The 27614-nt window shown below is 36.6% G+C and overlaps 1 protein-coding gene across 2 annotated transcripts in view; it reads right to left on the bottom strand.

Moving 5' to 3' along the window:
• wwp2 (WW domain containing E3 ubiquitin protein ligase 2) overlaps positions 1–27614 on the bottom strand; it is an 88515-nt gene that overhangs the window by 44973 nt on the left and 15928 nt on the right. For both annotated transcript variants that reach the window (XM_055009045.1, XM_055009046.1), the window contains exons 5-9: positions 25846–25983; positions 14516–14594; positions 10133–10296; positions 9032–9272; positions 7127–7216 (exon numbers count right to left, since the gene is read on the bottom strand). In XM_055009045.1, the coding sequence (XP_054865020.1) occupies positions 7127–7216; positions 9032–9272; positions 10133–10296; positions 14516–14594; positions 25846–25983 (712 nt within the window). The remainder of the gene's footprint in view (positions 1–7126; positions 7217–9031; positions 9273–10132; positions 10297–14515; positions 14595–25845; positions 25984–27614) is intronic.

Below are 27614 nucleotides of genomic sequence, written 5' to 3'. Positions count from 1 at the left end.
GCCACTGCTATTCTCATATCTGTGACTCAAGCGCTGCAGAATTTGGAAGAGAAAACAGCGTCGACTTCTGTACGCTAACAAAAACAGGCTGTGCAGATAGTAGCAGGCTGAAGACATCCACGTAGAGAATAAAAACCGCTGCAGTCCAGCTCAGTTTGCTCTGATTCTTAGTTCGCTCGACCCTCCCAGCGGCACAAAACCTCCAAATAGACTCAGTGTTGTTGCTCTGGAGCTGCTATTAATGCAAACATTCAGAGTTCAGGAGGAGCTGCGTGAAAGACCGACTTCAGCCTGAAACTGGGAGTTTACAGGCATGAATGCGTGTTTATCTAAAGCTGTGATAAATGCAAACATATTTCATTAGTTTGAGTATTTTTGGGTACAAACTGACAGGAGAAAAAAATGACTTTACAGAGAAATGAAACTAAATAAACGATATTTTAAAAAGGTCGTGGATTTAAATGCAAGAAAAGGACATTAAAGAAATTACAGAATTGTATTTTAGGCTGATTAAATCTTATTTTTTCTACAATAAAGATGCAAATTATTGTCAAACACCACATACTTTTGGTTATTAGACTTTTTCTATGGTAAAATGACATAATATGTTTTGCTTTTATCAAGAAACAGACCAATTTAATGACAAAACAAGACAATAAACCCCTTTTTTGAGCTTCTATTCTTGGTATGATTAAATAATTATGTTTTAAATTCAAACTAAGTGTAGAACAAAGGTTGGGATTGACAGTAATTCCTAAATTAAACTGAAATATGAGTCAAATGTTGTAAATTTTGGCTCATTTTAAGATGGAGGAGCTTGTATATGACATTATAAATTAATAAACTAATGAATTAAATTCTTGCTTCAAGACTTTTTTTCTATTTGCGTTTCAAAATATTAAACTGAGGCGAATTTAAATTCCAGTTGAAAGCATCTGCTACATGAATTTCTGACATTTAGTTGGTTATAAGTAGTTAAACTTCTTTATTTTTGCCATTAAATTATTTACTAATACCTTAGCTTTTATGCTTGTTTCAAGAAAACCTCTTAACCCACTAGTGGATTGTTTTTATTGCTAGAAATTAGCAATTTTCATATGGCAAATGTCAACATTTTCTGTTGTTTTTGGTGGTAAAAATGAATAGACTTCTGGTCTGGCTCTAAGTACATTTAGTGCTGCCAGCTTTATTTTTTTTTTAATAAATATGATTTTTAAAAAAATCAATGAAAATAATTTTAAATTTCTTTGAAATCATTTTCAACCCCAACAGATTAAAATAAATCACCATTTATCAGAGCCATAAACTGTACAAACACAAAAAGAAGAGGCAGATTCTCACATTTCCAACGGTCCTTCAAGGTATGGTGTGTGAGAAACAGTTCAGTTTGGAAAAACAACCACAAATTTGAGCTGAAAATTGTGAAATTTCATTAAAATCATTTTATTCTTCATGTTTTGTTCTGGTTAAAAATCAAAAAATTCTGTGCTACTTTATGGAACCAAGAAGCCGTGATTGACTCTGCTGTAACCAACAGTCATGTGGCAAAAACTTAGAAAGTTTTCAATTAATCTTCAAAAGTTTCAACTGCATTGCATTAAAGCCTGAAAATTACACCATTAATCAGACAGAATCCGCGGATTTTGAACTTTGTGATGGTCCAACTCCATGAAAATAACTTTATTTTCTGTTCAAATAATTTGAAACCCCACCAGATTCAAATAAATCACCATTTATCAGAGCCAGATTAGTCATATTATCAAATTTCCAACGGTCCATAAGGGTATCGTGTGTGAGAAACAGTTCTGTTTGGAAAATACAACCAAAAACAAGATTTAAATTTCAATAATCCATCAAAATTACTTTGAGAATCCCCAAATTACACCAATTTATAAGCCAGAAACTGTAAAAACAGAAAGAATTCTCTAGTTTTCAAATTTGTGACAGCCCATTATTGAGGTCAAAATGGTGGAGTTTAATTAAATTTCATAAAAATCATTCAATGTTTTTAATATCAGGGCCACAAACTGTAAAAATACACAAAAAGAAGAGTCAGATTGTCAAATTTCCAACGGTCCTTGAAGGTATCAAATCTGAGTTTCAACTGCATGTTTTTTAGGTGCTTTTTTTGTAAATCTTGGAAATTACACCATTAACCAGAGCCACAATGCACAGATTTTGAAGTCTGTGACGGTCCAATTCCATGAAAATAACTTCATGTTTTGTTCAAATAATTTCAAACCCCACCACCACCAACCTCTTAATCTTTTATCTGGTGTTTGACTTGGATTGCAGTTTTGATTTATTTCTAAATTACAAGCTGAGACGTCTAAGATTAAAAGACATAAAATCTAATGTTGACAGATAAATGATCCAGAAAGATCTTCTAAATTCAAAAGTTTGGGAAGTTATTCAAGATTATCTTCAGTAACACTCTAATAAACCATAAACTGTTCTCTATAGCTGCTCGTCATATTTATATAGTCTTTTAGGTCGATTCTTCTTCTTTGAGGACACTTCAGGACGATTGCAAACACAGGGAGGTATCTGGCCGACGGATCGTCTCTCTGACCGCCGAGCTGCCGTTAAAATGCAGAAAACTCTCTGATATTAGCACCAGCCGGTTATTTAGTGGAGCCGGAGAAAATCCCAGAACCCACAGAGTCTCTACTTAGTTCTGCTGTCTGACGGTGACCGTTTGTAACCGTCATGTCATCAAACATCTAATCCGTCCATTTCCTGGAAATAAGGTCATGCGGGACGTCCTCAGTCTACTTTTAGACTCTTCATTTCAATGTTCTATCGTCCTCTATCTCTTTATAGTTTGCACACATTTACTGTCGAAGTTTTGAAGCAAAGTTGAGCTAAAGTTAGAAATACACTGCCTGGTCAAAAAAGAAGTCGTCACTTGGATTTAACTAGCAAATAGGTCAGAGCCTTCCACTGGATAATTACTGCAGTGATGACAACAACTTATTTAACCCCAGCTGATGCAGTGAGCAGCTTCTCATTTCTTAAACAACCATGTCAGAAGACATATCCTGTGGTCATGGAAAGGATGTTAATCTGTCTCAGAAGGGTCAAATTATTGGCCTGCATCAAGCAAAGAAAACAACTAAGGAGATGAAACTACTAAAATCAGGCTAAGAACCGTCCAACACATTATTAAAACCTGAAGGATAGTGGAGAACTAGGGCTGGCCCGAATAGCAGTTTCTGGGCTCCGGATATTCGGCCCCAATTAATGAGTCCAGATTTACCCTGTTCCAGAGTGATGGGGGCATCAGGGTAAGAAGAGAGGCAGATGAAGTGATGCCCTCATCATGGCTAGTGGGGGTTAGGGTTATGATCTGGGGTTGGTCAGGTTCAGCAACGTTATGTTCCCAAAGAATGAGGTCAGCTGACTACCTGAAGATACTGAATGACCAGGTCTTTCCATCAGTGGAGTTTTTCTTCCAAGATGATGATGTCAGGATTCATGGGCTCACATTGTGATTGAGTGGATCAGGGAGCATGAGATGGATTGTCCTCCACAGAGTCCAGACCTCAGCCCTACTGAAAATCTTTGGGATGTTCTGGAGAAGACTTTGTCCGACTCTCCCAACATCAATATAAGAGCTTGGTAGAAAATTAATACAACATGATGATTTTGAATCTTTTAGTGGTAATTTCACATTTGGTTGTGGTGATTTTGCATCTTTTCATGATGATTTTGCATAGTTTTGTAGTGGGTGCGAGTCTTTGGGGTGGTTGTGGGTCTTTGGGTTGATTTCATATCTTTTTGTACTCGAGTAATACTTAAATACTCAATCAATCGCCAGAATAATCGATAGACTATCCGCTTACTAAAATAATCGATAGCTGCAGCAATACTTCTGATATAATTATGCAGTTTAATTTATTCACTTCAAAGCAGCTAAAGGAAACAAGCCTGGTGCACATTTAGTTTTTGTTCATTCTTTGAGAGACTGCTTCAAATTCACTTGACAATGACAATTATTCGACTTTCACAAACTCTAGTGCTCAGGGCAACATCCACAAATGCCAGCTGGCGATACTAAAATGGGGAACGGCAGGAAAAATGAGACAAACAGCGGAAAGATTTGTGGTCTGTGGCAGATAAATAACTGTCTCAGAAAACACTAAATAACAATATCGCAGTTTAACAGACATATGCAGTAATAATGTGGCTCTGTGGACTGTGGAAGACCAAACTGATTATTCAAAAGATGCGTTTTGAACCCAAACTAGACTGATTTGGCACAATTTTATGTTAGTATTTCTTTCTAACCTCAACCAGTGTTTAGAAAATGAAACCATCGTGTGTTTTCAAAAGCAAAATGTTGCTTTAGAGACTCATTTCTATGGACAGCTAAAATGAAATGCAGCACGGTGGCTGACTTTACACAAACAGAGCATCAGTTTTTCTTCGTCCGAAGACGAGATAAAGAGCAGCGTGACTCAGCAGCTTTCCTCACTCTCCTTCGGATGGCTTTCATTATTCCAGCTTCCAAACCTTGATTGCCCAACTTGCCTCCCCCGCCCCCACTCGGCCTCTAAACAGTTCCCGGTGCCTACATCTGGAGCGTTAGCCGGGTATTAGCTTGCTAATTGATCCTCTGAAGGGCCACGGCGGACGGCAGCCAACGCACTGGTGGATGGGAGTACATATGTGGCACTAAGAAAGGACTTTTGTTCTCCGGGAACCCCACGCTCGGCTTCCTCGTGTGGAAAAAGTGAGATGGGGGGAAGGCTGGGAGGGAAGCAGCGGGGGGAGGTGACCTTTACCTAAAAACAGCCTCTGTTTCTCTTTGTCACCCTGTCGCACTCTCTGGAAATCAATAAATAATCGCTGCGAGTAGGAATGTCGGAAAAGGGTTGAATTCTGGCTGAGAGAACTGCACATAAACACAAACAAGTCCAGGATTAAGAAGAAAGTTGCAGTTAAATGTCTGTAGTAACACAAGAAAACATGAAATAAACTCAGGCTAGCAGCTGAGGAGACTGAGGAGGAACTTTATCTGAACATATCTGAGAAAGTTTCAATAGTTTCATTGGAGTGGCTGCAATCCGAGGACTTTCTTGCTGGTGTTTTGACGCCCTTCTCGCGTCTTAAAGGCATCAGATCAACATAGATGTACACTACCATTGGGGTCACTTAGAAATGTCCTTATTAACTCACAAAATGACTAATAAAATTAGTCATTTTGTTTCTCGCTTTTGTAATTTTTTGTCTCATTTGTGTCATTTATGTAATTATTTGTCTCTGTCCATTTTATCGTTGCATTGCAACTTTTTTGTCTAATTTTTTGTCTTTTTTGTTTTGTTTCGTGTCATTTGTCTCATTTTTTGTCATTTTGTTTCTCAATGTTGTTGTTTTGTGTCTTGTTTTTGTAATGTTTTGTCTTGTTTTTGTTGTCTTCTGTCTTTTTTTGTCAGATTTTTGTCGTTTCTCTCATGTTTTTGTCGTTTTCATTTTTGTCGTTTTGTGTTTCCTTTTTGCCTCGCTTGTGTTTTTTGTCTTATTTTTGTCATTTTTTGTTTTGCTTTATTCATTGTTTTGTACATCGTTCTTGTCGTTTTGTGTTTTTTTTGTCTCGCTTGTGTTGTTTGTCTATTTTTTAGTCATTTTGTTTCTCACTTTTGTAATTTTTTGTCTCATTTGTGTCATTTATGTAATTTTTTGTCTCATTTTTGCCGTTTGACCATTTTATCATCGCATTGTAACTTTTTTGTCTTTTTTGTTTTGTTTTGTGTCGTTTGTCTAATTTTTTTTGTCATTTTGTTTCTCAGTGTTGTTTTGTGTCTCGTTTTTGTAATATTTTGTCTTGTTTTTGCCCTTTTTTTTGTCTGGCATGGATGTACACTACCATTGGGGTCACTTAGAAATGTCCTTATTTTTAAAGAAAAGCAGTTTTTTTCAATGAAGATAACATTAAATGAATGATAAATCCAGTGTAGACATTGTTAATGTGGTAAATGACTATTGTAGCTGGAAACAGCTGATTTTTAATGGAATATCTCCATAGAGGTACAGAGGAACATTTCCAGCAACCATCACTCCTGTGTTCTAATGCTACATTGTGTTAATTAATGGTGTTGAAAGGCTCATTGATGATTAGAAAACCCTTGTGCAGTTATGTTAGCACATGGAGAAAAGTGGGAGTTTTCATGGAAAACATGGAATTGCCTGGATGACCCCAAACTTTTGAACGGTGGTGTACATCACCTGAACCATCCATCCATCCATCCATCCATCCATCCATCCATCCATCCATCCATCCATCCATTCATCTACACCTTTATTTAATCTTGCTGTAATTGCTGATTTTCATTCTGTATTGTTGTTTTGCATTAGCATCAGTTTGAATTAACACTTTTGAATCCAATTTAACCAGTTTCTCCCCATAAAAAAACTATTTTTTTTGCCTCCATTTTACAGTCAGAGGAGTCAAGAAAGACAAGAAACACTGCGAGAAAGATAAAACAAAGAATGCAGATGCTGCTAGCATATTGCTAGTCAGCAGTAAACTGTCTTGAAGGTATTATATGTGAAAATGTGATGCTCACAAGTACTAATCACCTTTTTACCACCAGTATGAGAACTGATTGCAGCGTTGTTTAAAATTTATCAACTCTCTGTCAACTAAGACGAATTTTCAAGGTATAATCCAAATTATGCAACATTTATGCTCTCACAATCTAACATTAACTTAAAAACGGCTAACATCAACAAACTACCAACTCTCAGTGCAACAAGTTTCCAACGCAAACTAAGTGTAACAGAGATGTCTATGATTAATTGCTATTTAATTCACTGCTATTAATAATTTAAGTGGTGGTGATTTTTAATCTTTTCATGATGATTTTGCATCTTTTAGCGGTAATTTCACATTTTGTTGTGGTGATTTTGCATCTTTTCATGATGATTTTGCATAGTTTTGCAGCCGATTACGGTAACACTTAAAAAAGTTGATCCCACTAGGATGAAAGAAAACATATTTGAAATCATGTTTTTTGTACTTTTGGTGAGACAGAAGCTTCCCCACTATGGACAGATGTGAAGAACTGGTTGATTTTTTTTCTTTTTTATCTGTTAGCTTAAACTTGAGTGCGAGTATACAAACCCTGGAGGCAGTGGTCTCTCCCAGGTGGTGGTTTTGGTGTTGTGGTCGACGTAGTAAACTCTGCCATGAGGCAACACCCTCTGCTCCCAGCTGCAGAAACAGAAAACACACAAAAATACTCATTTAAGTCTCTCAAGACTTCACATAAACAAGTATTTTATAAGATGCTGTAGTAAATAGCGGGCAACCAACAAAGACAGAGCAGCATTGATGCAACAATCCCAGAGGAAACACTGGTTCTCTGAATACATCGGCAGCTATTAACTCATATTTAAGCTGTTTAGAAGGAAAAACATCACTTCTCTGAGTTGTTCTTGGACTCGTTCTGCTTTGCTGTGTTTCATGTCAATAAAACTCATTTGACCTGAACTGAGAAAGAGACTAAATTAACTGCAGCTGTTTCCTCTAAAACCAATGTCCTGAAACTAACCATTCACATGGTTTGGTATGGGATCACTGTGATCTTATTTTACCAAAAACTGAATAAAAACGACTATTTTGTTGTTTTTTTCTGGGTTCATTCAGCTGATAGCACGATTTTTCATAAAAGATGTTGTCATAATAGATGAAATACAAGTTTAATTAATCCTCTGAACCCCAAAACCTGCCTAAAGGTTTGCAAGGCATGTTAAATTTTTTTTTAAATGGCCAAATTACACCATTTATCAGAGAAAGAAACTGCAAAAACTAAAAAAAAGTGCCACTTTTTAAACTTTCTGATAGGCTTTTGCATAAACTTCTGTGACATGCTGTTCTGTTTGGAAATTTTATCAAGACAAAAGCTTAAAATTGCAATTTTTTCACTAAAACTGTTATTACAGCAGACAATATACCAGTTTAATGAATGCTCTGAACCCCAAAAACTGCTTAAAGGTTTGAAAGACATGTTACGTTTTCAAAAATCGTCAAAATTACACTATTTATCAGACCTAGAAACTGCAAAAACCAAAAAAATGTCACTTTTTAAACTTTCTGACAGCTTTTACACCATGCATCTGTGAAATGTTGTTCTATATGGAAAATTTTTCAAAATATAAGCTTAAAATCCCAAATTTTTCAAGTTGAATTAATCACTCTGAAGCCAAAACCTGCCTAAAGGTTTGAAAGACATGTTAAATTTTCAAAAAAATTTGCCAAAATTACATCATTTATCAGAGAGAGAATCTGTTAAAAAAAACAAAACATCACTTTTTAAACTTTCTGACAGCCTTTTCACTATTCATCTATGACAAGTTGTTCTATCTCATCAAATCTAAACATAAAATCTGACTTAAAACATTTAAAAATTCACCAAAAATAAAGTGTTTGCTCTAAACAGATTCTGTAAAAAAATTTTTAAGAATTCTGAACTTCTTGGGGCAAGTGAAAAGCATTTAATCAGTTGATTATTTTCTTGAATAACTGATTAGTTATTTTGGTTGATTTAAAAAAAATGGTGAAAAATGTTGATCTAAGATGACAAATGTCTTGTTTTACTGTCACAAAGGAGGAAAGAAACCAGAAAATATTCATATTTAAGGATCTGCAAATCACAGACTTTAGCTTTTTTCATTTAAAATTACTGAAATGCATTAATTGATTATTGAAATAGCTGACAAATAATTGAATAATTGAGATGCATTGAGTGTATTTTTGTATAAATCACTTGTAAAATCCAGTTTTTCTTAACAGTTTGACTCCTGCTTTGTTTACTAGTAAACTCTGCTGCCATATTGCTGCATTTCTTGGTGCATTTCTACCACCTGTACATCAGTGGGACACCATTAGCTGCTTGTATATCATCAACTCCCTACTAGCAGTCAGAAATTCCTCTGGGTCCCTTTAGCTTTAAAGACCTGCTTTCAGAATAAATATTTCTCTCACATTTTTGTGGCAGAACCATTTTGATAATTTAGAGAGTCTTACCCAGCCGGGAGAGAGTCCGTGGCCGACTCTGTGCTGCTGTTTGCGGCCGGCTCGGTGCTGGAGGTGGCACTGGGGCTGGGTTCTGCCGGGGCGGCCGGGCCCAGAGCGTCCTGACCCGGAGACGGGCTGCTGCCGCTGCTGCTGGCGGCCGGGGATCGACCCGACGGCGAGGACGGAGGAGGCGTGTGACGGGCCACGCTGCTACGACTCTCCAGACCGTTAGACGTCAACTCCACTTTATCTGACAGGAGGAAAAGTAAGTCACCGTTACACAAGTTTTATTTTCCAGGCAGAACTAGTCCTCCTGTAAACACCAAACAAACTTGCAAGATAAAGAATTACTCAGTTTTGCCAGAATTTCACACTCAACTTACAGACATGCAGTCGATTTATTTATATGTAACATTTAGTTATGTTTTCTGGATGTTATTTCACTTTATCTATGTGTCATTCCATTTAAAAAAAACTTATATATGTATGGATGGATCCATATTTCTCCTAAAATACAGTCTTTGGTCTACATTTCACCAACTTTTGAGGCTCTAACATCAGTAGAATCTGATGTGTGGAAAATTTGACCAGACAAGGTTCCAGTTTTTAGATATTTAGACTAAATGTTGATGTGGACTCATTGGTAGGAAACAGAACCTGGTGTTCATAGAGGTCTAGATGTTGGTGTTCATAGAGGTCTAGATGTTCATAGAGGTCTAGATGTTGGTGTTCATAGAGGTCTAGATGTTCATAGAGGTCTAGATGTTGGTGTTCATAGAGGTCTAGATGTTGGTGTTCATAGAGGTCTAGATGTTCATAGAGGTCTAGATGTTCATAGAGGTCTAGATGTTGGTGTTCATAGAGGTCTAGATGTTCATAGAGGTCTAGATGTTCATAGAGGTCCAGATGTTGGTGTTCATAGAGGTCTAGATGTTGGTGTTCATAGAGATCTAGATGTTGGTGTTCATAGAGGTCTAGATGTTCATAGAGGTCTAGATGTTGGTGTTCATAGGGATCAAAAACTTACATTATTAAACTTAATTCCTGAGTTCTGTCTAAATCAACATGGACTAATTCATGTATAAATCCTGTTCCAGACTGTTTTAATACCTGCACTGTTTCCTGGGCTGCTGTGGCTCTTGGAGGACTGACGGCGGCCCGATGATCCCACTCCAGGACTCTGTTCCTCGGTCAGGTCCCCGTTAGTCAGGGAGCTTCCTCTGGAGCCTCCTGGAGATTCACCCTGGGAACCTCCAACCGAGTGTCTGTTACTCCTGGAAACAGAAAGAAAAAAAGCGGATGAGGAGGATGGACCAAGGAGAAACATCAACATCTGAATTTACTGCAGAACTATTCCGTCTCAGAACATCAGAGTTCATCTCTGATTTGCCCAAAGCTTATTTTTGTCATAAACTACAGATATTTACAATGGTATCTGTAAAATTTTACCATCTGATGTTTTTATTTTCTGAAAAATTACATTTTTATTTACTATTTTTAGCCAACCAGTTCAACAGTTTGTTCACCACTTTCATCTTTTTCAACAGTTATAATAGCCTTTTTCAAATGTTGTCCACTACACTTAGCTAACCAATAGTTTCTTTTTTATTTTCTCCACCACTTTCAGCAACTAGTCCATTTTTACATTTATCCGCTAGTTTTAGTTATCTATTTTAGCAAATTTTTATTCTTTTATTGTTTTTAACATCTATTTTTTTCTTTTTCCAAATTCAACAACTATTTTTAGCTGTTTTCATGAATTCTACACTACTTTTATTTGCCCAGTTGACTGATTTATCCACTATTTTAAGCATTTCCAACTTTAAAAAAATATATATATATTTTCTAAATTATATTTTTAGAACCATTTTGAAACTCCAGAACTCTCCCAATATTTCAGTTTTTGGGGTACAACTTCCCAAACCTGGTCAATCAGTTATGAAAATTCTAATAAAATCAAGCTCAAATTTAACAAATATCTTTAGAAATATCCACATTTTATGCTATAAAAATTTCAAGGAATTCAGAGATGAAAAATAGGATGATTTGATAGAAGAAATTCACTCGACTGCTGCGTTTTTGAATCTACTTCCTTTGTTTTAACATTTCGTTATTGTTGTTCCTGACTCAGGTACCAGTTTTGTTTATCAACACGTTTAAAAACTGCTTTTCCTCGCTGGATACAATCGTATTTTCCTAAACGCTAAATATAACTTTGCTTTTCTGACAAAAGGAAAAAACGCTGCCTCCCCAGGACTGAGGAATGCTGAGGCTGAAACACAGAAACCTGGAGTCTGGGTTTGGAGTTTAGTCGCCACAAGAAGAAGAAGAGGAAGAAGATGAGGAAGAAGTAGTAGAAGAAGAAGAAAAAACAAGATGAAGAAGATTAAAAGAAGCAGAAAAAGAACATTAAGAAGAAAAAAGAAGCAGTAATAGAAGAAGGAGAAGATGAAGAAGCAGTAGTAGAAGAGGTAGTAGCAGAAGAAGCAGTAGTAGTAGAAGACAAAGAAAAACAGGCAGATGAAGAGGAGGAAGAAGAAGTAGAAGAAGAAGAAATAGAAGTAGTAGTAGAAGAACAAGAAGATGAAGTAGAAAAAGACGAAGAAGTCGTAGTAGGAGAAAAAGTCGTAGTAGAAGTAGCAGAAGGAGAAGAAGAAGAAGTAGTAGTAGAAGAAGAAGAAGAGGGAGAAGATGAAGAAGTAGTAGTAGACAAAGAAAAACAAGTAGAAGAAGATGAAGAGGAGGAAGAAGTAGAAGAAGGAGTAGTAGAAGAAGAAGTAGAAAAAGTAGAAGAAGTCGAAACGGTCGAAATAGAAGTGAGTAGAAGATGAAGAAGAGGAGGAAGCATAGAAGAAGTAGAAGAAGAAATGGAAGTAGAAAAAGAAGGAGTATTAGCAGTTAAAGAATAAGAAGCAGAAGATGAAGAAGTGGTAGTAGAAGAGGTAGTAGTAGAAGAAGAGAAAGAAGAAGACAAAGTAATAGTAGTAGTAGAAAACAAAGAATATCTAGTAAAAGAAGATGAAGAAAAGTAGTAGTAGTAAAAAAAGGAGAAGTCATAAAGGTAGACGTAGAAGAACATTAATAAGTAGAAGAATTTGTAGAAGATGAAGAGGAGGACGAAGAGAAGAAGTACAAAAAGAAGAAGTACAAAAAGAAGAAGTAAATGAAAAAGAAGTAGAACAAGCAGAAGAACTAGTAGTACAAGAAGAAGTAGAAGTATTAGTAGAAGGACAAGAGGAAGAAGTAGAAGTAGTAGTAGTAGTAGAAGAGGAAGAGGAAGAAGTAGTAGAAGACGAAAAAAGTACTAGCAGAAGAAGAGAAAGAGGAATTAGTAGAAGGACAAGAAGAAGTAGAAGAAGACAAAAAAGAAGTAGTAGGAGAAAAAGTGGTAGTAGAAGAAGGAGAAGAAGTGGTAGTAGTAGAGGACAAAGAAGTAGTAGAAGAAGTAGTAGTAGTAGCAGAAGAGGGACAAGAAGTAGAAGATGAAGAGGAGGAAGAGGTACAGAAGTAGAACAAGTAGAAGATGAAAGAGAAGAAGAAGTAGTAGTTGTAGAAGCAGAAGTAGTAGAAGAAGAAGTGATAGAAGAAATAGAGGAGGAAGAAGATATAGTAGTAGTTGCAGAAGTAGTAGAAGATGTAGTAGCAGAAGCAGCAGCAGAGGAAACTGTTTTGTCGTCCTTCCTGACTGTTTGGACGTCCAGACGGTTTGTAGATGTTGATGCTTCTCCATGTCAGCGGCGGTCTGGGCTTTTGGCTGAACTGCCCTTAATGCCCCCCTACAATGTTTGGAGGGAAATACCATTCGACCCCATGCACTCCTCAGCAGAGCTTTGAAATAAACGCAGGCTGCTCTACTATTTATTATCCCGCTGCCATTCTAGCCGGACTCCAACCACACTGAGGGGGAATAACCGGCTGGCAGCGACCTCCTCCACTCCAGCCTCCTCCGTTTATTTACATTACAATTATCATTCTCGTTTCTGCAAACAGCGCTTCAGAAAAAAAAGGTTAGTATTGTGCTATTATACTTATTATTCTACCACAACATCTGCAGGGTTTTGGAAAGCGGCAGCGTGGAGAACTGTTTTCTGGACTTTCTGCGTCTGCAGGGTCATGAAATGTGGTTGAGGTCTTTGTGTATGTTTTATTAAATTATTAGGTCACCATCCAAAAGCCTCATGAGCACAAATTTCACTGAACAGAAACCAACTCCAGCTGGATGTTCCCCAAATAAAATTCCGTTTTCGTGACAAATACAAACTTAAAAATGGAATCCAAACCAAACAGCTCTGTTTGGAGAAAGTTGGACTCAACATTCAGGCTGAAGAGTTAGTCAGTTTCCAAAAGCAATTAACAAGTCACAAAGTTCACCAATTAAACGTTTAGCATCAAGTCTGATGCAGAGTTTAAACAGTTAATGGTTTCATAACTTCCTGTCGACCTTCTTAAATTAACTTTTGATGCTTCGTCGTGTTTTAAATCTTTTTCACTGTGAATACAGACCTAAAACATGACTATAAAATCTAAATAAATCGCAATAATTGTCAGAAAAATTAGATATTTCATCCAAACCATTCAGTCCTTCAACATTTGATCATTTCTTTTTTATCTCTTTGGTATAAATCAATGTAAACTCTCAAAAATGTGTGGTTCCTTGTCACTATTGAGTCATTTTAAAAAGCTTTTAAAAACTACCTGTACTGATAAAACTTGTATATCATTTTATAATATGTTCATGTTGCTTTATTGTCATTTTTTAATGCTGTTTTGTTGCCTGTTGGGTGGAATAAACCTTAAAAGCCCTAACTTGCTAGTTAGAAATTAGTATTTGTGTGGAATTAACGTATAAAACTAGATGTTTTAGAAGAAAGAGTAGTACTTTGTGCAGAATGAACCTTGAAAATCATAACTCATATATTAAAAAAAACACAATTTGGGTTGGATAAACCTTTAAAACTCTAAGTTATCTGTTAGAAAATACTTTTTGTGAGGAATGAACCTTTAGAATTATCCGTATTTGGATAGAAAAGCAGTACTTTGAGTGGAATAAACCTTTAAATCCATACCTTGTTTGACATAAAGCACTTTAAAATCGTATTTCATTTGTTTAAAAATACTATTTGAGTAGGACAATTTTTAAAACTATAAGTTGTCTGTTAGAAAATACAGTTTTTGTGGTATGAATCTTCAAAACCATAAGTACTTGGACAGAAAGTCGTACTTTTAATAAGCCTTCAAAACCAGTTCTAGTTATAACTGCATAATAGTAAAGTTATAAATTATGTGGAATAAAGTTTTAAAAATATAAGGGACACATTTTAATCATCATCTAATTTTGTTGGTGGTTTTGTTGCAATAAACAAGAGTCCTGAAACTGCAGTAGACAATAAAATAATGTTGGATAGATATTTAAATTCTAGATGACTTTATGATTCTTTCTCTGGTGTCATATCATTCTTCTTTTGAATTTGAAGCCGTGCTGCGTTCACTGACCTGCTGTGTGAAGCTGCTGTACTGGGAGTCTCTTCGCTCTGCGTCCTCCTCAGATTCGGTCGGTCCGACTGAAGAATCTCTGAAACAAACGACCAAACAACAAGTTCAGTTTGTTAATCAGAGGTGGAAACACAGTGAGGAAAAACAAAACAGTGTCTGCTGAATAAAAACAACAATAAACTTGTTTATCTGGGTTGAATTACTGCATTTATGTTTAGAGTAAACAAAACACCAACCATCATTGAGGCACAGAACTCACAGTGAAGGCGTCTATCAATAAGGTGGAAATGGTTCCTGTTGGACAATGTTTTTAAAACGACTTGCAGAATTAAGAGATTTTGCCAAAATATTTTAATTTTAATCTTGGAAAGTTGAAAATATACTGATTGTTTCAACGGTTTCTGACTCCCATAAGAATTTAGTGTTTTCTACTGGATCTGTTGCAAACAATGAATTTTGGGGATGAAATCCTAAATCAACCATTTAGAATAATGATATTTTGGTGAATCATTACAATTTTAAGCTTAGATTTGGCAGCTTTTTCAAGATAGAACTGCATGTCAGACATGAGCAATTCAAAGACTGTGGGTTCAAAGCTGAAAAGTTGCTGATTCTGTTTTTACAGTTTGTGGCCATGATAAAGACAACGTGGCTTTCAACTCCTGCTGGTGGGTTCTGGGGTTCCGATGGTCAATCACCAAAAACTCTCTGGATATTTGTCTTGATCTTGTGGGGTTTTATTGTAAATTTTTCAGTAAAACATACAGAAAAAAATGCACTTTAGTGAATTATTATGATTTTAATCTCGTATTTGGTTAATTTTCCAGATGGAACCACACACTACACAAGTAGTTCAAAGACTGTTGGAAAGTTGAAAATTTTACGATTTTTTTCTAGTTTCATAATTTTTTTTCATTTTTTCAGATGGAACTGCATGCCACACATGAGTAGTTCAAGGACTGTGGGAAAGCTGGAAATTTGATGATTTTTTCTGCTTTTATAGATTTTGGCTCTGACAAATGTGGTCATTTTGCAGTTTTTTTTAAAAGACTATATGCCTGTTGAACCACAGTGGTGGGTTTTGGGTTCAGATGGTTAATCACTGAAAACTCTGGATTTTTGTCATGATCTGGAGCAAAATGGTTATTTTTTGTGATTTTTTAAAAATCAGATATGTAGAAATAATACAATTTAAAGCTTAGATTTGGTAAATTTTCCAGATGGAACCCAACGTCACACGCAATTACTTCAAAGACTGTTGGAAAATTGAAAATTTGACCGTTTTTTCCTGTTTTTACAGTTTCTGGCTCAGATAAATGTTTTAATTTTGGTGATTTTGGTAAAGATAAACTGCCTTTTTAAAGCCTGCCGTCGTGTTTTGGGCTTCGGAGTTTAAAGGCAGATTTTTTTTTCCAGGAAACGCTGTCAGTTAAAAACACTTTGGTAGCCTGGGTTGCCCTGATTGGCAGCATCCCCAGTCTGCTCTGGGACCTTTGCAGCGAGTCATTCCCACCTCTTTTCTCTCCAGTCATTCCTGGCATCTCTCTGCTGTCAGCGTGTAATTAAGGCATAATATGGCAAAAAAAAATAGTTTGCCAATATGACCTTTAAAAACACTGGCTGAAGCTCTCTAAGCAACTCCTGAGAGGATTTATGCACAAAATGTGATCACAGCGAGGTTCAGTCCGCTCTGTGTTTGTGAGAAAATAATGAAATCCACACTGGGTACAGTCGGTGGTTTAATGGAGACCATTCATCCCAGCTGGTGCTGCTGGTTTGTGTGGTCTCGGCGGTGTGAGGGAATGTGTGACCGTACAGCAGCGACTGTGACTGAAAACCACACCTCTGACATGCTTTTCATTAACACTCACTTTCTCCTTCACGAACACGCCGACACGAACGGCGTCCACGTTTGTACATTCGCCGCTATCTAAAGCAAAGCAAACAGGTACGTGAGTCACACTCGCAGTGCTGTTTGGAGGCTATGAAAGGGCTTCTTGTGCTCAGACCCGGCGGACATGCAGAAAAATAAACAGCGGTCTTGAGGAGAAACCATTGTGTCACAGCCCCGCTCCGTGAGTTGGTAATGGGCCGGTCTAATTACTGCTCTAGTGTGTGTCGACCTGCAGAAACGTCGCAGCGACCGAACTACAGTAAAAACAACAGACAACACGTTCAAGTCCTGCAGCTGCTGCACATGATGTGGACGCTCTGAGAATTTAAAATGCATTCATAATGTCACGTCTGTTTCTTATTATTTTACTTATTCAAGTATAAAGTGTAAAAGTGCAAAACAACACAGTAGCAATCTGCAAAAAACAGGAACTATATATAGTTTTGGGTGGAACAAACCTTTAAATTCATAACTTGTTTGTTAGAAAAAGTGTGGAAAAAGTTTAAACAACTTAAGTGCAAGTACATAAAGAAGTACCTTGGGTGACAAAACCTTTAACCCTTGTGTCGTCCTGCGGGTCAAAATTGACCCGGTTTAAAGTTTGAAAATATGGAAAAAATATATATATTTTCACAGTGAAACTTCTGATGTCCACATTTTCAACATTTTTGGTAAATTTTTGAACTTTTTTTTGGTGGAAAAAAAGAAATGTAAAAGATGTATCTTAAGAACATTCACATAAAATCAACCAAAATCCAGTGAAATTTGCTGGATTTTGGTTTTGTTGGAAGATTTATACTCATTTTTTGAAAATATTTACAAGAATTTTCTGGCCAAATTTGGGGGATTTTTTCTTAATAAAACTTTCAAGGGAAACTTTTCAGGAATTATTGGAATTTTCTTCCTGAAGGTTTTGCAAATTTTCAGAAATTTGGGGATTTTTTTTGCAGAATTTTTGGATTTTTTTCAGAAAGGAAATAATATTATTTGGTGCCCGTAAATGAGGACAACCGTATATAGTATTCTGGTTGAAAAAAAACCTTTAAAACTACAACTCATTCATTTAAAATTACCAACTGCACAGAATAAATATTTCAATCTGTAAATAGTTGGACAGGAAGTGACATTTTGGGTGCAATGACCTTTCAAACTAGTACTTGGACTGAAAGTTTGGGTAGAATAAACCTTGAAAACCATAATTAGTTTTTTAAAAATTACTGTCTGTGTGGAAAAAGCTTGAACAGTTTAAGTACAGTTACATGAAGAAGTATTTCGGGTGACAAAACTTGAGAACAATAAATTGTGAGTTAGAAAAAACAACATTTGTAGACAGTGAGTGTTCGTCACCGGGCTAGACAGCCTGAACGTCCAGGCCATGGTGGGAGTTTAGCTAGCAATGGGCACCATGACAAAGACTTACATGGTGGTTAATGACCTCCAACTAGAGATATCGGATTTAATAAAAAGTGTACCATCACAAATTGTGCTCAAACTTTGCGGCATCTCTGTGGCAGCAGGTGTAAACAAAGTATTGGGCTTAGATTGGTGTCGATAACGATCAGTTTAAAAATCATCTTGGGACAAACCTAGTTCATCCTCCACTTAGGCTTAGATTAGATGCTGACATTTGCCACTTTAAATGAAGCCAAATGAGAAAAACACCTTTCTCATTCAGTAGCGGCATTCTCGTTGGCAGTGTTTCTGTCGCATACAGCTACGATTCTTTGGCACATCCTGTCGTAGCATTGTGGGGGTTTAGCTAGCAAAGGGCACCATGACAGAGACTGATGTGGTGGTTAATGACCTCCAGCCAAAGCTAACAAATTTCACGCAAAGTGTTCCACCGCAGTAGATGTAAATAAAGGACTGGGCTTAGATTAGATACTGATCTTTGCCTTCCAGTGTGCTGCCACTTTAATGCAAGTCTAACGAGAAAAACACCTTTTTCATTTAGCAGTGATGTAGTCGTTGGCACTATTTCTGTCGCATACGGCTACGATTCTTTGGCCCATCCAGCCTGTTAATGCACAGAGTCCATCATGATGTGTCCAGGATGGCGAGTGTTCGTCACTGGGCTGGATCAGTGTAGCATACATCTAGCATTGTGGGATTATAGATAGCAATGGGCACCATGATAAAGACTTACGTGGTTGTGAATGACCTCCAGCTAGAGACATCAGATCAAATAATAAAGGATTTAAAAAACAAAGGATTGGGCTTAGATTGATACCGATTTTTGTCCTCCAGCGTATTGCCAGTTTAATTCAAGTCTAATGACAAAAACACCTTTTTCATTTAGCAGTGATGTAGTCGCTGGCAGTATTTCTGTCGCATACGGCTATGATTCTTTGGCACATTGAGCCTGTTAATGCACAGAGTCCACCATGACGTGTCCAGGATGGCGAGTGTTCGTCACCGGTCTGGACGGCCTGAATGTGGCGTACATGTGGCTCCTGCTTCTGCGAGATAGGAAGTGTGTCCACGAGCATCCAACAAAGTGAGCCAATATTCCCAGAGTTGAAATGCTCTGGCTTCTGTTTCTCACCATCGTGCAGTATAAGGGTTTGTTTATGAAGGCTGCCACATGCTAGTGTGTGTGTGTGAGTATGTCAGAAAGGCTGCCAGGGGAAATGAGTAAAACCTCCAAACTAACAGAGCAGCGTTCAGAGCGAGAACACAGAGCGCCTTAACACCGACACACTCCCACCTTTATGCGCTTTATATATTCAGGCCTGCACACGCTGGCTGCAGAATGTAAAACACATGTATGTCTGCTGCTACACTCGTGAGACCATAAAACACACAAAGACAAGTGGCTCGGCATGGTTTTGGAGGGCACACTTCAGCCCTCTGTGTGCTAACCTCGCCTCCTCCCCCCAACCAGAGAAAACACATCCATGCACACGTTTGGACAGGAAACCCCCCCGCCACCGTGCACATTGCTCCGGGATCACAGGAGGCGATTGTGCTGCCGAGCTGCAAGCAATGAGACTCAATTACGCAATTCTCAGAAACAAATTAGACAAAAGCGCCCCTGATGTCTGTGATTATGTGAGCGCAGTCTCCAAACAACGGGGAGGGAGGTTTCTGTTCATTGTGTGTTAACCTCTGACCTACGCACACGCTGAAATCATAGACGTAAGTTTGTTTAACTGCACTGTGAGGGCCTCGTGTTCAGCACAGCTCAGTCCATGAGAGTCTATCTTTTTGTCATTTGAAACCCAAAACTAAAATCTGTAAGATATTTTGAGATTGTTTTCAGACCAGAACATATAATGACAACATATGGACCCCTATGCACACCAGTTTTTGTGCTCCTACCAACGAGTTGACATCAAACTAGCAAAAAACTGGAAGTAGCTTGTAACTCTGTAACACCAACATCCAGACCCCTACGAACACCAACATCTAGAGCTCCATGACACCAACATCTAGACCTCTATGAACATCTAGACCTCTATGAACACCAACATCTAGACCTCTATAAACACCAACATCTAGAGCTCCATGACACCAACATCTAGACCTCTATGAACACCAACATCTAGACCTCTATGAACATCTAGACCTCTATGAACACCAACATCTAGACCTCTATAAACACCAACATCTAGAGCTCCATGACACCAACATCTAGACCTCTATAAACACCAATATCTAGACCTCTATGAACATCTAGACCTCTATGAACACCAATATCTAGACCTCTATAAACACCAACATCTAGAGCTCCATGACACCAACATCTAGACCTCTATAAACACCAATATCTAGACCTCTATGAACATCTAGACCTCTATGAACACCAACATCTAGACCTCTATAAACACCAACATCTAGACCTCTATGAACACCAACATCTAGACCTCTATGAACATCTAGACCTCTATGAACACCAACATCTAGACCTCTATGAACATCTAGACCTCTATGAACACCAACATCTAGACCTCTATGAACATCTAGACCTCTATGAACACCAACATCTAGACCTCTATAAACACCAACATCTAGAGCTCCATGACACCAACATCTAGACCTCTATGAACACCAACATCTAGACCTCTATGAACATCTAGACCTCTATAAACACCAACATCTAGACCTCTATGAACATCAGCATCTAGACCTCTATAAACACCAACATCCTTTAAAACGTCCTCGACCTACGGCATTTCATCGCTACATCAGAACTGGTTACATGGAACTAGTTGGCGAGTGGAGGGGATGAATATGTCGTCACACAGCGCTATAAGACGGCTTTGTTTACATTCTCCGGTTGTACGCCATCTTGGATTGTGCTACATTTGCTAACTTTTTGATCTTCATTATGGCTCCCAAGCGTAAGTCAGACACTTCTGATGGCAGTGCTTCAAAGAAAAGGAAAGCCATCTCCATCGAAGTGAAATTAGATATAGTAAAACACTCAAGTTGTAAAAACAACGTAACATATTCTGCTATTTTCTTGTAAAATGACTCATACATGTATGAAAGTCACTGGTCTTCATGACTTTTCCGAAGAACTGATCGACGGCTTTGTATACATTTTCATTGGAGTTCCGTTGCTACGGATCGATATAAGTTGAGTGGACCAAAACAATCCCACTTGACGCTATTTTGAGGCACTTGTGATCGGTTTGAAAACATAAACTAACAGTCCAGCAGAATGCTAGTGAGGTGCAACCAGACTATTATGTACTACACAATGGGCTGGAAAAGCGAGATGACCGCCGTGAGAACAGGTTTGATTTCTGTAAACGCCACCGAGTTCCTGCAATTAAAAGCCGCCTAAAAACCTAAAAACTCTTCCACGGTGACCCCTCATCAATCACCGGTGTTTGACCAACAGACCCGGCCATCCAAACCTCTGTGTATCCGATTCTAACCTACATCTAAATCCAACTCGCCCTCTGCCTGAGTGAAAGGAGGTTTCACTCAGGCAGAGGGCGAGTTAGATTTTCTTTTTTTTTTCATCTTGCCATCCTCGTGAAGACATGTGTTACTACAGCATGCACAAACACATGCCTCCTCTTAACCTCTGCTCACATCTGAGCGGTCACAAAGAGGCACATTTACGGTGGCCGGGCCGATACTGCAGCCCTGTGTTCATTCAGCTGCACACACTGCAGCTCTGTGAGGCCTCTCTATGGAAAGCCTTGTGTGGACGTTGTTGTCACAGCGAGCAGATGGAAGCACGGGCCCGGCTTTAAGAGCAGCTTTAAGAACAGTGTATTTGTCAAAACCACACCTCGCCCTCCGCTCTCCAAACCAGAAAAAGGAAGGCAGAATGTTAGCGGAGAGCCTGGAAGAGGAAAACACTGTGGACAGAGAGTCAATAAGAGCGCAGAGGGTTTTAAAATCCCTCCTCCTGCCGGCTATGAGATGACTTTTATATCGTTTATAGGGACATTTTTGCAGCTTTTAGTGTCATTTTTGCAGCTTTTTCTGTCATGTTTCCATCTTTTAATGACATTTTTGTCTCATCTTTTCAAGATATTTCCGCATATTCTAGTGATATTTTTGCATCTTTTTGTGTCATTTTTGCGTCTTTAAGTGACATTTTTCCATCTTTTAGTGATGTTATTGCACCTTTTTGTTATTTTTACAGCTTTTAGTTTCATTTTTGCAGCTTTTTCTGTCATGTTTCCATCTTTTGGTGACATTTTTGTATCTTTTTTGCATCTTTTTGAGATATTTCCGCATATTCTAGTGATATTTTTGCATCTTTTTGTGTCATTTTTGCGTCTTTAAGTGACATTTTTCCATCTTTTAGTGATGTTATTGCACCTTTTTGTGTCATTTTTGCAGCTTATAGTGTCATTTTTGCAGCTTTTTCTGTCATGTTTCCATCTTTTGGTAACATTTTTGTATCTTTTTTGCATCTCAGCAATTTTTTTGCATCTTTTAGTGACATTTTTGCATCTTTTTGTGTCATTTTTTCATCTTCAAGTGACATTTTTCCATCTGCAAGGGATATTTTTGCACCTTATTGTGTCATTCTTGCATCTTTTAGTGTCATTTTTGCAACTTTTTCTGTCATGTTTCCATCTTTTGGTGATATTTTTCGATCTTTTAGTGATATTTTTGCACCGTTTGTGTCATTTTTGCAACTTTTAGCATCATTTTTGCAATTTTTAGTGATATTTTTGCACATTTTTGTGTCATTTTTGCATCTTCAAGTGACATTTTTCCATCTGCAAGGGATATTTTTGCACCTTATTGTCATTTTTGCACCTTTTAGTGTCATTTTTGCAGATTTTTCTGTCATTTTTCCATCTTTTTGTGACATTTTTGCACCTTTTAGTGACTTTTTCCATCTCCAAGTGACATTTTTGCATGTATAGTGTAATTGTTGCCTCTTTTTGGGTCATTTTCGCATCTTTGCATCTGTGTGGACGTTGTTGTCACAGCGAGCAGATGGAAGCACGGGCCCGGCTTTAAGAGCAGCTTTAAGAACAGTGTATTTGTCAAAACCACACCTCGCCCTCCGCTCTCCAAACCAGAAAAAGGAAGGCAGAATGAAGGGAGAGTCAAGAAGAGCAGAGCGCAGAGGGTTTTAAATCCCACCTCCTGCCAACTATGAAATGACTTTTATATCGGTCTGGGAGCAGTGAACATTGGTTGAAACACGCAGCTGGTAGATTCTGTTGGTATTAAGTTTAACAATATTCTCGACATGTTATTCTTGGCAGGATGGAAAAACCTCTGGCATGCTAAACACGCTCCAAACTCTCTGCTAAAACTCGGGCTTTTGCTGAAATGAATAAATACACGTATAGACTTTCACTAAGTGTTGTCAGGAGTGACACAATGCAGCAGAGAAACTAAAGCTACAGGCAAGAAAATACTTCAGTCTTCCACTTCTCTGGCCTTCTTTTACACTTAGAATGAGGAAAAACTGCTAAATAACAACAGTGGAACATTAAATAATGACTGAACTTTGAGGAGCTGCGTCCAAAGGTTAAAACAGCAAATGTACAGACAGGCTTTAATTTGGGTTTTCTCTGTGAAACAACTTCTCCTACAACAGTTTTTGGTGTCATTTTGCCATCTTTTAGTGACACTTGTACATCTTTTAGTGATATTTTTCCATCTTTAAGTGACATTTTTGCATTTATAGTGTCATTTTTGCATCTTTTAGTGACATTTGTGCATTTCTGGTGTTATTTTGCCATCTTTTAGAAAAAAGAGGCCTATAGCAGTAATTTCTGGTTTGTGGATCAGTTACAGTCGATCACATGAATTATTTTTTTTATTGTAAATTACAAGAGATGGCTGGTTGGATGGGAAAAGCTTTTTTAAAATCAATAAATTTTTGGTCCAATTTCTCCTCAGTCATCTCTGATTAGCTAGAAGACAAAGACGAAAAAGAAGGAGAAGGAGAAGACGAAGAAGATGAGAAAATTAGGAAGATGAAAGAGATGAAGAAGAAGAAGCAGAAGAAGTAGAAGAAGATGCAGAAGAAGAAGTCTGGCTTTTTCCAAGTGAGGAAAACAGTCATTATGAGGGCGGAGAGACACACAAACATGGACTGAACAAACACATGGATGTGAGAATAAACAGCTTGTGTGGTTTCTGGCAGCCTGACTAAATATTAAAGAGAGACAGGAAGGGAAAGAGTGAGAGAAAAGCTCTAACACTGTGGTCGACTCTCCTAATAAACCGTCTGGACGTCTGTGTGTGTTCACGGTAACATCACGGATGGAACGCTCTCAATGCTCCGTCTATTTACTCTGACTGGATCTGTGGTGAAGTACTTTCACTCCAGGACTGTGTTTAAGTACAGATCCGAGGTACTTCTACTTTATTATTTACTGCTACTTTATACTTCTACTCCACTGCATCTCACAGGCAAATATTCTAGTTCTTGTTCCTCTAAATTTGTTTGACGGCTTCATTTTCTTCCAGATTACATTTATTTTTCTGCCCTTCTTACTCAGTACAAACCATATAGTTTAAAATTAGGTGATGTTTAATTAGATTTTTTCTGATTAAACTACATCTACAGCAGTAGGAGGCAATATTCACATTAATACAGCAGGAATAATAATCAAAATTATTACATCTAAGAGCATTTTTTTGCTTTTTTGCATCTTGTAGTGACATTTGTGCATCTTTAAGTGACCTTGTTGCTCTTATAGTGACATTTCTGCATCTTTTTGGTTCATTTTTGCATCTTATAGGGACTTTTTTGCATCTTTTAGTGACATTTTTTCATCTTTTTCTGTCATTTTTGCATCTTTTAATTATATTTTTGCATCTTTTAGTGACATTTTTTCATCTTTTTGTGACATTTTTGCATTTTTTTGTGTCATTTTTGCATCTTTTAGTGACTTTTTTCATGTTTTTGTGACATTTTTGCATCTTTTAGTGTCATTTCTGCATTTTTAGTTACTTTTTGCAACTTTTTAAGACATTTTTGTATCTTTTAATGACATTTTTGTATCTTTTAGTGACATTGTGCATCTTCCGTGTCATTTTTGCATCTTTTAATGACATTTTTCATTTTTAGTGACATTTTCCATCTTTTAGCGAGATTTTTTCATCTTTTAGTGACATTTTTGCATCTTTTAATGACTTTTTTGCATTTACAGTGTCATTTTTGCATCTTTTAGTGACTTTTTCTGTCTCTTTGTCATTCTAACTGTGTCCAACTACACAGAAGACATTCCTGAGTTCTTTTTCTTTTTTCATGGTTGCTTTGTTTCCATAGAACTGCAGGACTTTAGGCTGTAGTGAAAAATTAGCCATAGTGAGAAAAATAAGACCAAAAAAAACATCGACAAACTGCCTGGAGTTCAGAGGGTTAAACAGAAATTCTTGCCATAAATGCTGATGTTAAATCTCTGAAAAAGTGGCTTTAGGAGACAAAATTTTCACCTTTTTCAGAAACAAAATCAAATTTTAGCATATTTTAAATCATTTTGGACACTTTTTTAGTAGTTTCGGACAAATTTTAGATAATTTTGGACAAAAATTTGATTTTGTTTTCTATACTTTCCATCATTCTAACTGTGTGGTCCTGCACAGAAGACATGTCTGAATTCTCTTTACTTCTAGTCATGGTTGTTCTGTTTCCAGAGAGCTGCAGGACTTTATGTTGTAGTGAAAAATAAACCATAGTGAGTTAAAAATAAACCAAAAAGCATCCAGAAACTGCCTCGGGTTCAGAGGGTTAACTGACAGATTTTTTCTTGTATTTCCACCACTTTTCCTTCAGTAAACCACATGTCCTAATATTTATAATTCATTTTTCTCTGCTGTAGCCCATTTTCTGCCTTTAATCTTAATCTTTCACTCCATCTTGGGGTTTTTCTTTGCTCCTCCGGGCCTCAGAGGATCCATAAACCCTGAGAAGGAGCAGCAGTGATGTGATGTTCTCGTGTTTTTACCTCCACCTCTGAGAACGTTCGTGTGTGCTGAAGGCGGGACTCACTGTCGGCTGCCGTGCTGCCATTGGGCAGTGAGCCCAGATCAACAACCATGCCGTCCAGACAGACGTTGAGTTCTCCTCCCGCCACAACCGAGCCTTTGTTCTCCGTCTGCAGCACCAGACTGAGCTGGACGTTCTCCACTAGAGGGAGGAAGAACCGCAGAACCGGGAGAACCGGAGGGAAGGAGAGAGGAAATCATCTGTTAGTGCTCTTAAAGAGGAAAACAGAGAGAAGCCACACAGTTTATTATTTATCATAGAAAGAGTCTCCTCCATCCAACCTGGGAGGTGTTTGAATAATAATGGGATATATTCTGAAGATTTATCATCAACTCTGCATATTTAAATGTATATTATTTACAGTTTCACTCATATTTTCTTACATTTACTCGATATTATTATTATCACCACTATTATCATTATCAATATTATGATTAATAATAATTTATATTATTATCATTCTTATTATTAATAAACATACTAATAATTATTTTTATTATGTATAATAATAATAATAATAATAATAATAATAATAATAATAATAATAATAATAATAATAATAATAATAATAATAATAGCATAATTATTATTACCATTAGTTATTGTTAATATTAATATTGTATTATCATTATTATTATTATTACTATTATTATTATATCAATATTATGATTAAAAATAATAAAAAATAACATTTATTAATAATAAAAATATTATTTATAACAACAACAATAATAATAATAATAGCATAATTATTATTATTACTGTTAATATTATTGCATTATTCTTATTCTTATTTTATTATCACTATTATCATTATCATTATTATTATTATTATTATTATTATTATTATTATTATTATTATTATTATTATTATTAGCATTATTATTATTAGCATTATCATTATGATTCCTTCAATTATTATTATTATTATTGTCATCATCAACATTATCATTATTATCATCATTATTATTGGTAGTAGTAGTAATATAGTAATAATAACAATAATAATAGTAGTAGTACCATTATTATTTTTAGCCTGGTCTTTATGATTTTCGCCCCCATTTAACGTTACATAATGCACATCCAAATGTTCATTTCACATATTAAATATACGCCAACTTATGTTTAGAAATATATTTGTATTTCATTTTATATTGTTAAGTTCTTTTTGCACATTGTACACAATTAACTTTTTTTATTTTTGGCCAAAAAAAAATACGTTACAAATTCGCAAAACTCTGTAATGATCAAAATCTGCAAGAAACTGTGAAAACAGAAGCAAATACCTGTAAGATAATTATGTTTCAGCATATTTAAATGCAGTAATACTGCAATTTCACAGTCACACATTGTAAAAGCACCAATTACCATGTGTAAAAACACAGTATTATATTATACATTTCTGATTTCTGACATTATTTACAGTTTTGCCCATTTTTTTCCTGGATATTGTCTCAATATCGGAAAATCATTTTTTCAGTTCTTAATCCACATACTTTTTATTTCAAATATTACTGAATTAAATACAGTAGAAATAAGTGTATGTTTATGGTCAAATGTTAAAAATGAATACCTATTTTTAAAAATACAGATGTTCAATGGGGACATTATTTACAGTTTTGGCCTGTTAATGCTTTGTTGTTTTTTTACGTTCAACATGTAATTTTATATTTTGGATGATTTTACTACTTATTAACTGTAATTTAACAAAACAAAAAAATCAAAAAGATTTTTACCATTTTTCAATGCTTAACATACACAGTTGGATTTCA

Source organism: Amphiprion ocellaris, chromosome 3 (genome assembly GCF_022539595.1).
Source record: "Amphiprion ocellaris isolate individual 3 ecotype Okinawa chromosome 3, ASM2253959v1, whole genome shotgun sequence".
In the NCBI taxonomy this organism is placed as follows: domain Eukaryota; kingdom Metazoa; phylum Chordata; class Actinopteri; family Pomacentridae; genus Amphiprion; species Amphiprion ocellaris.
The sequence above is the reverse complement of the archived record's forward strand: the minus strand, read 5'-3'. Positions and strand labels throughout refer to the sequence as shown.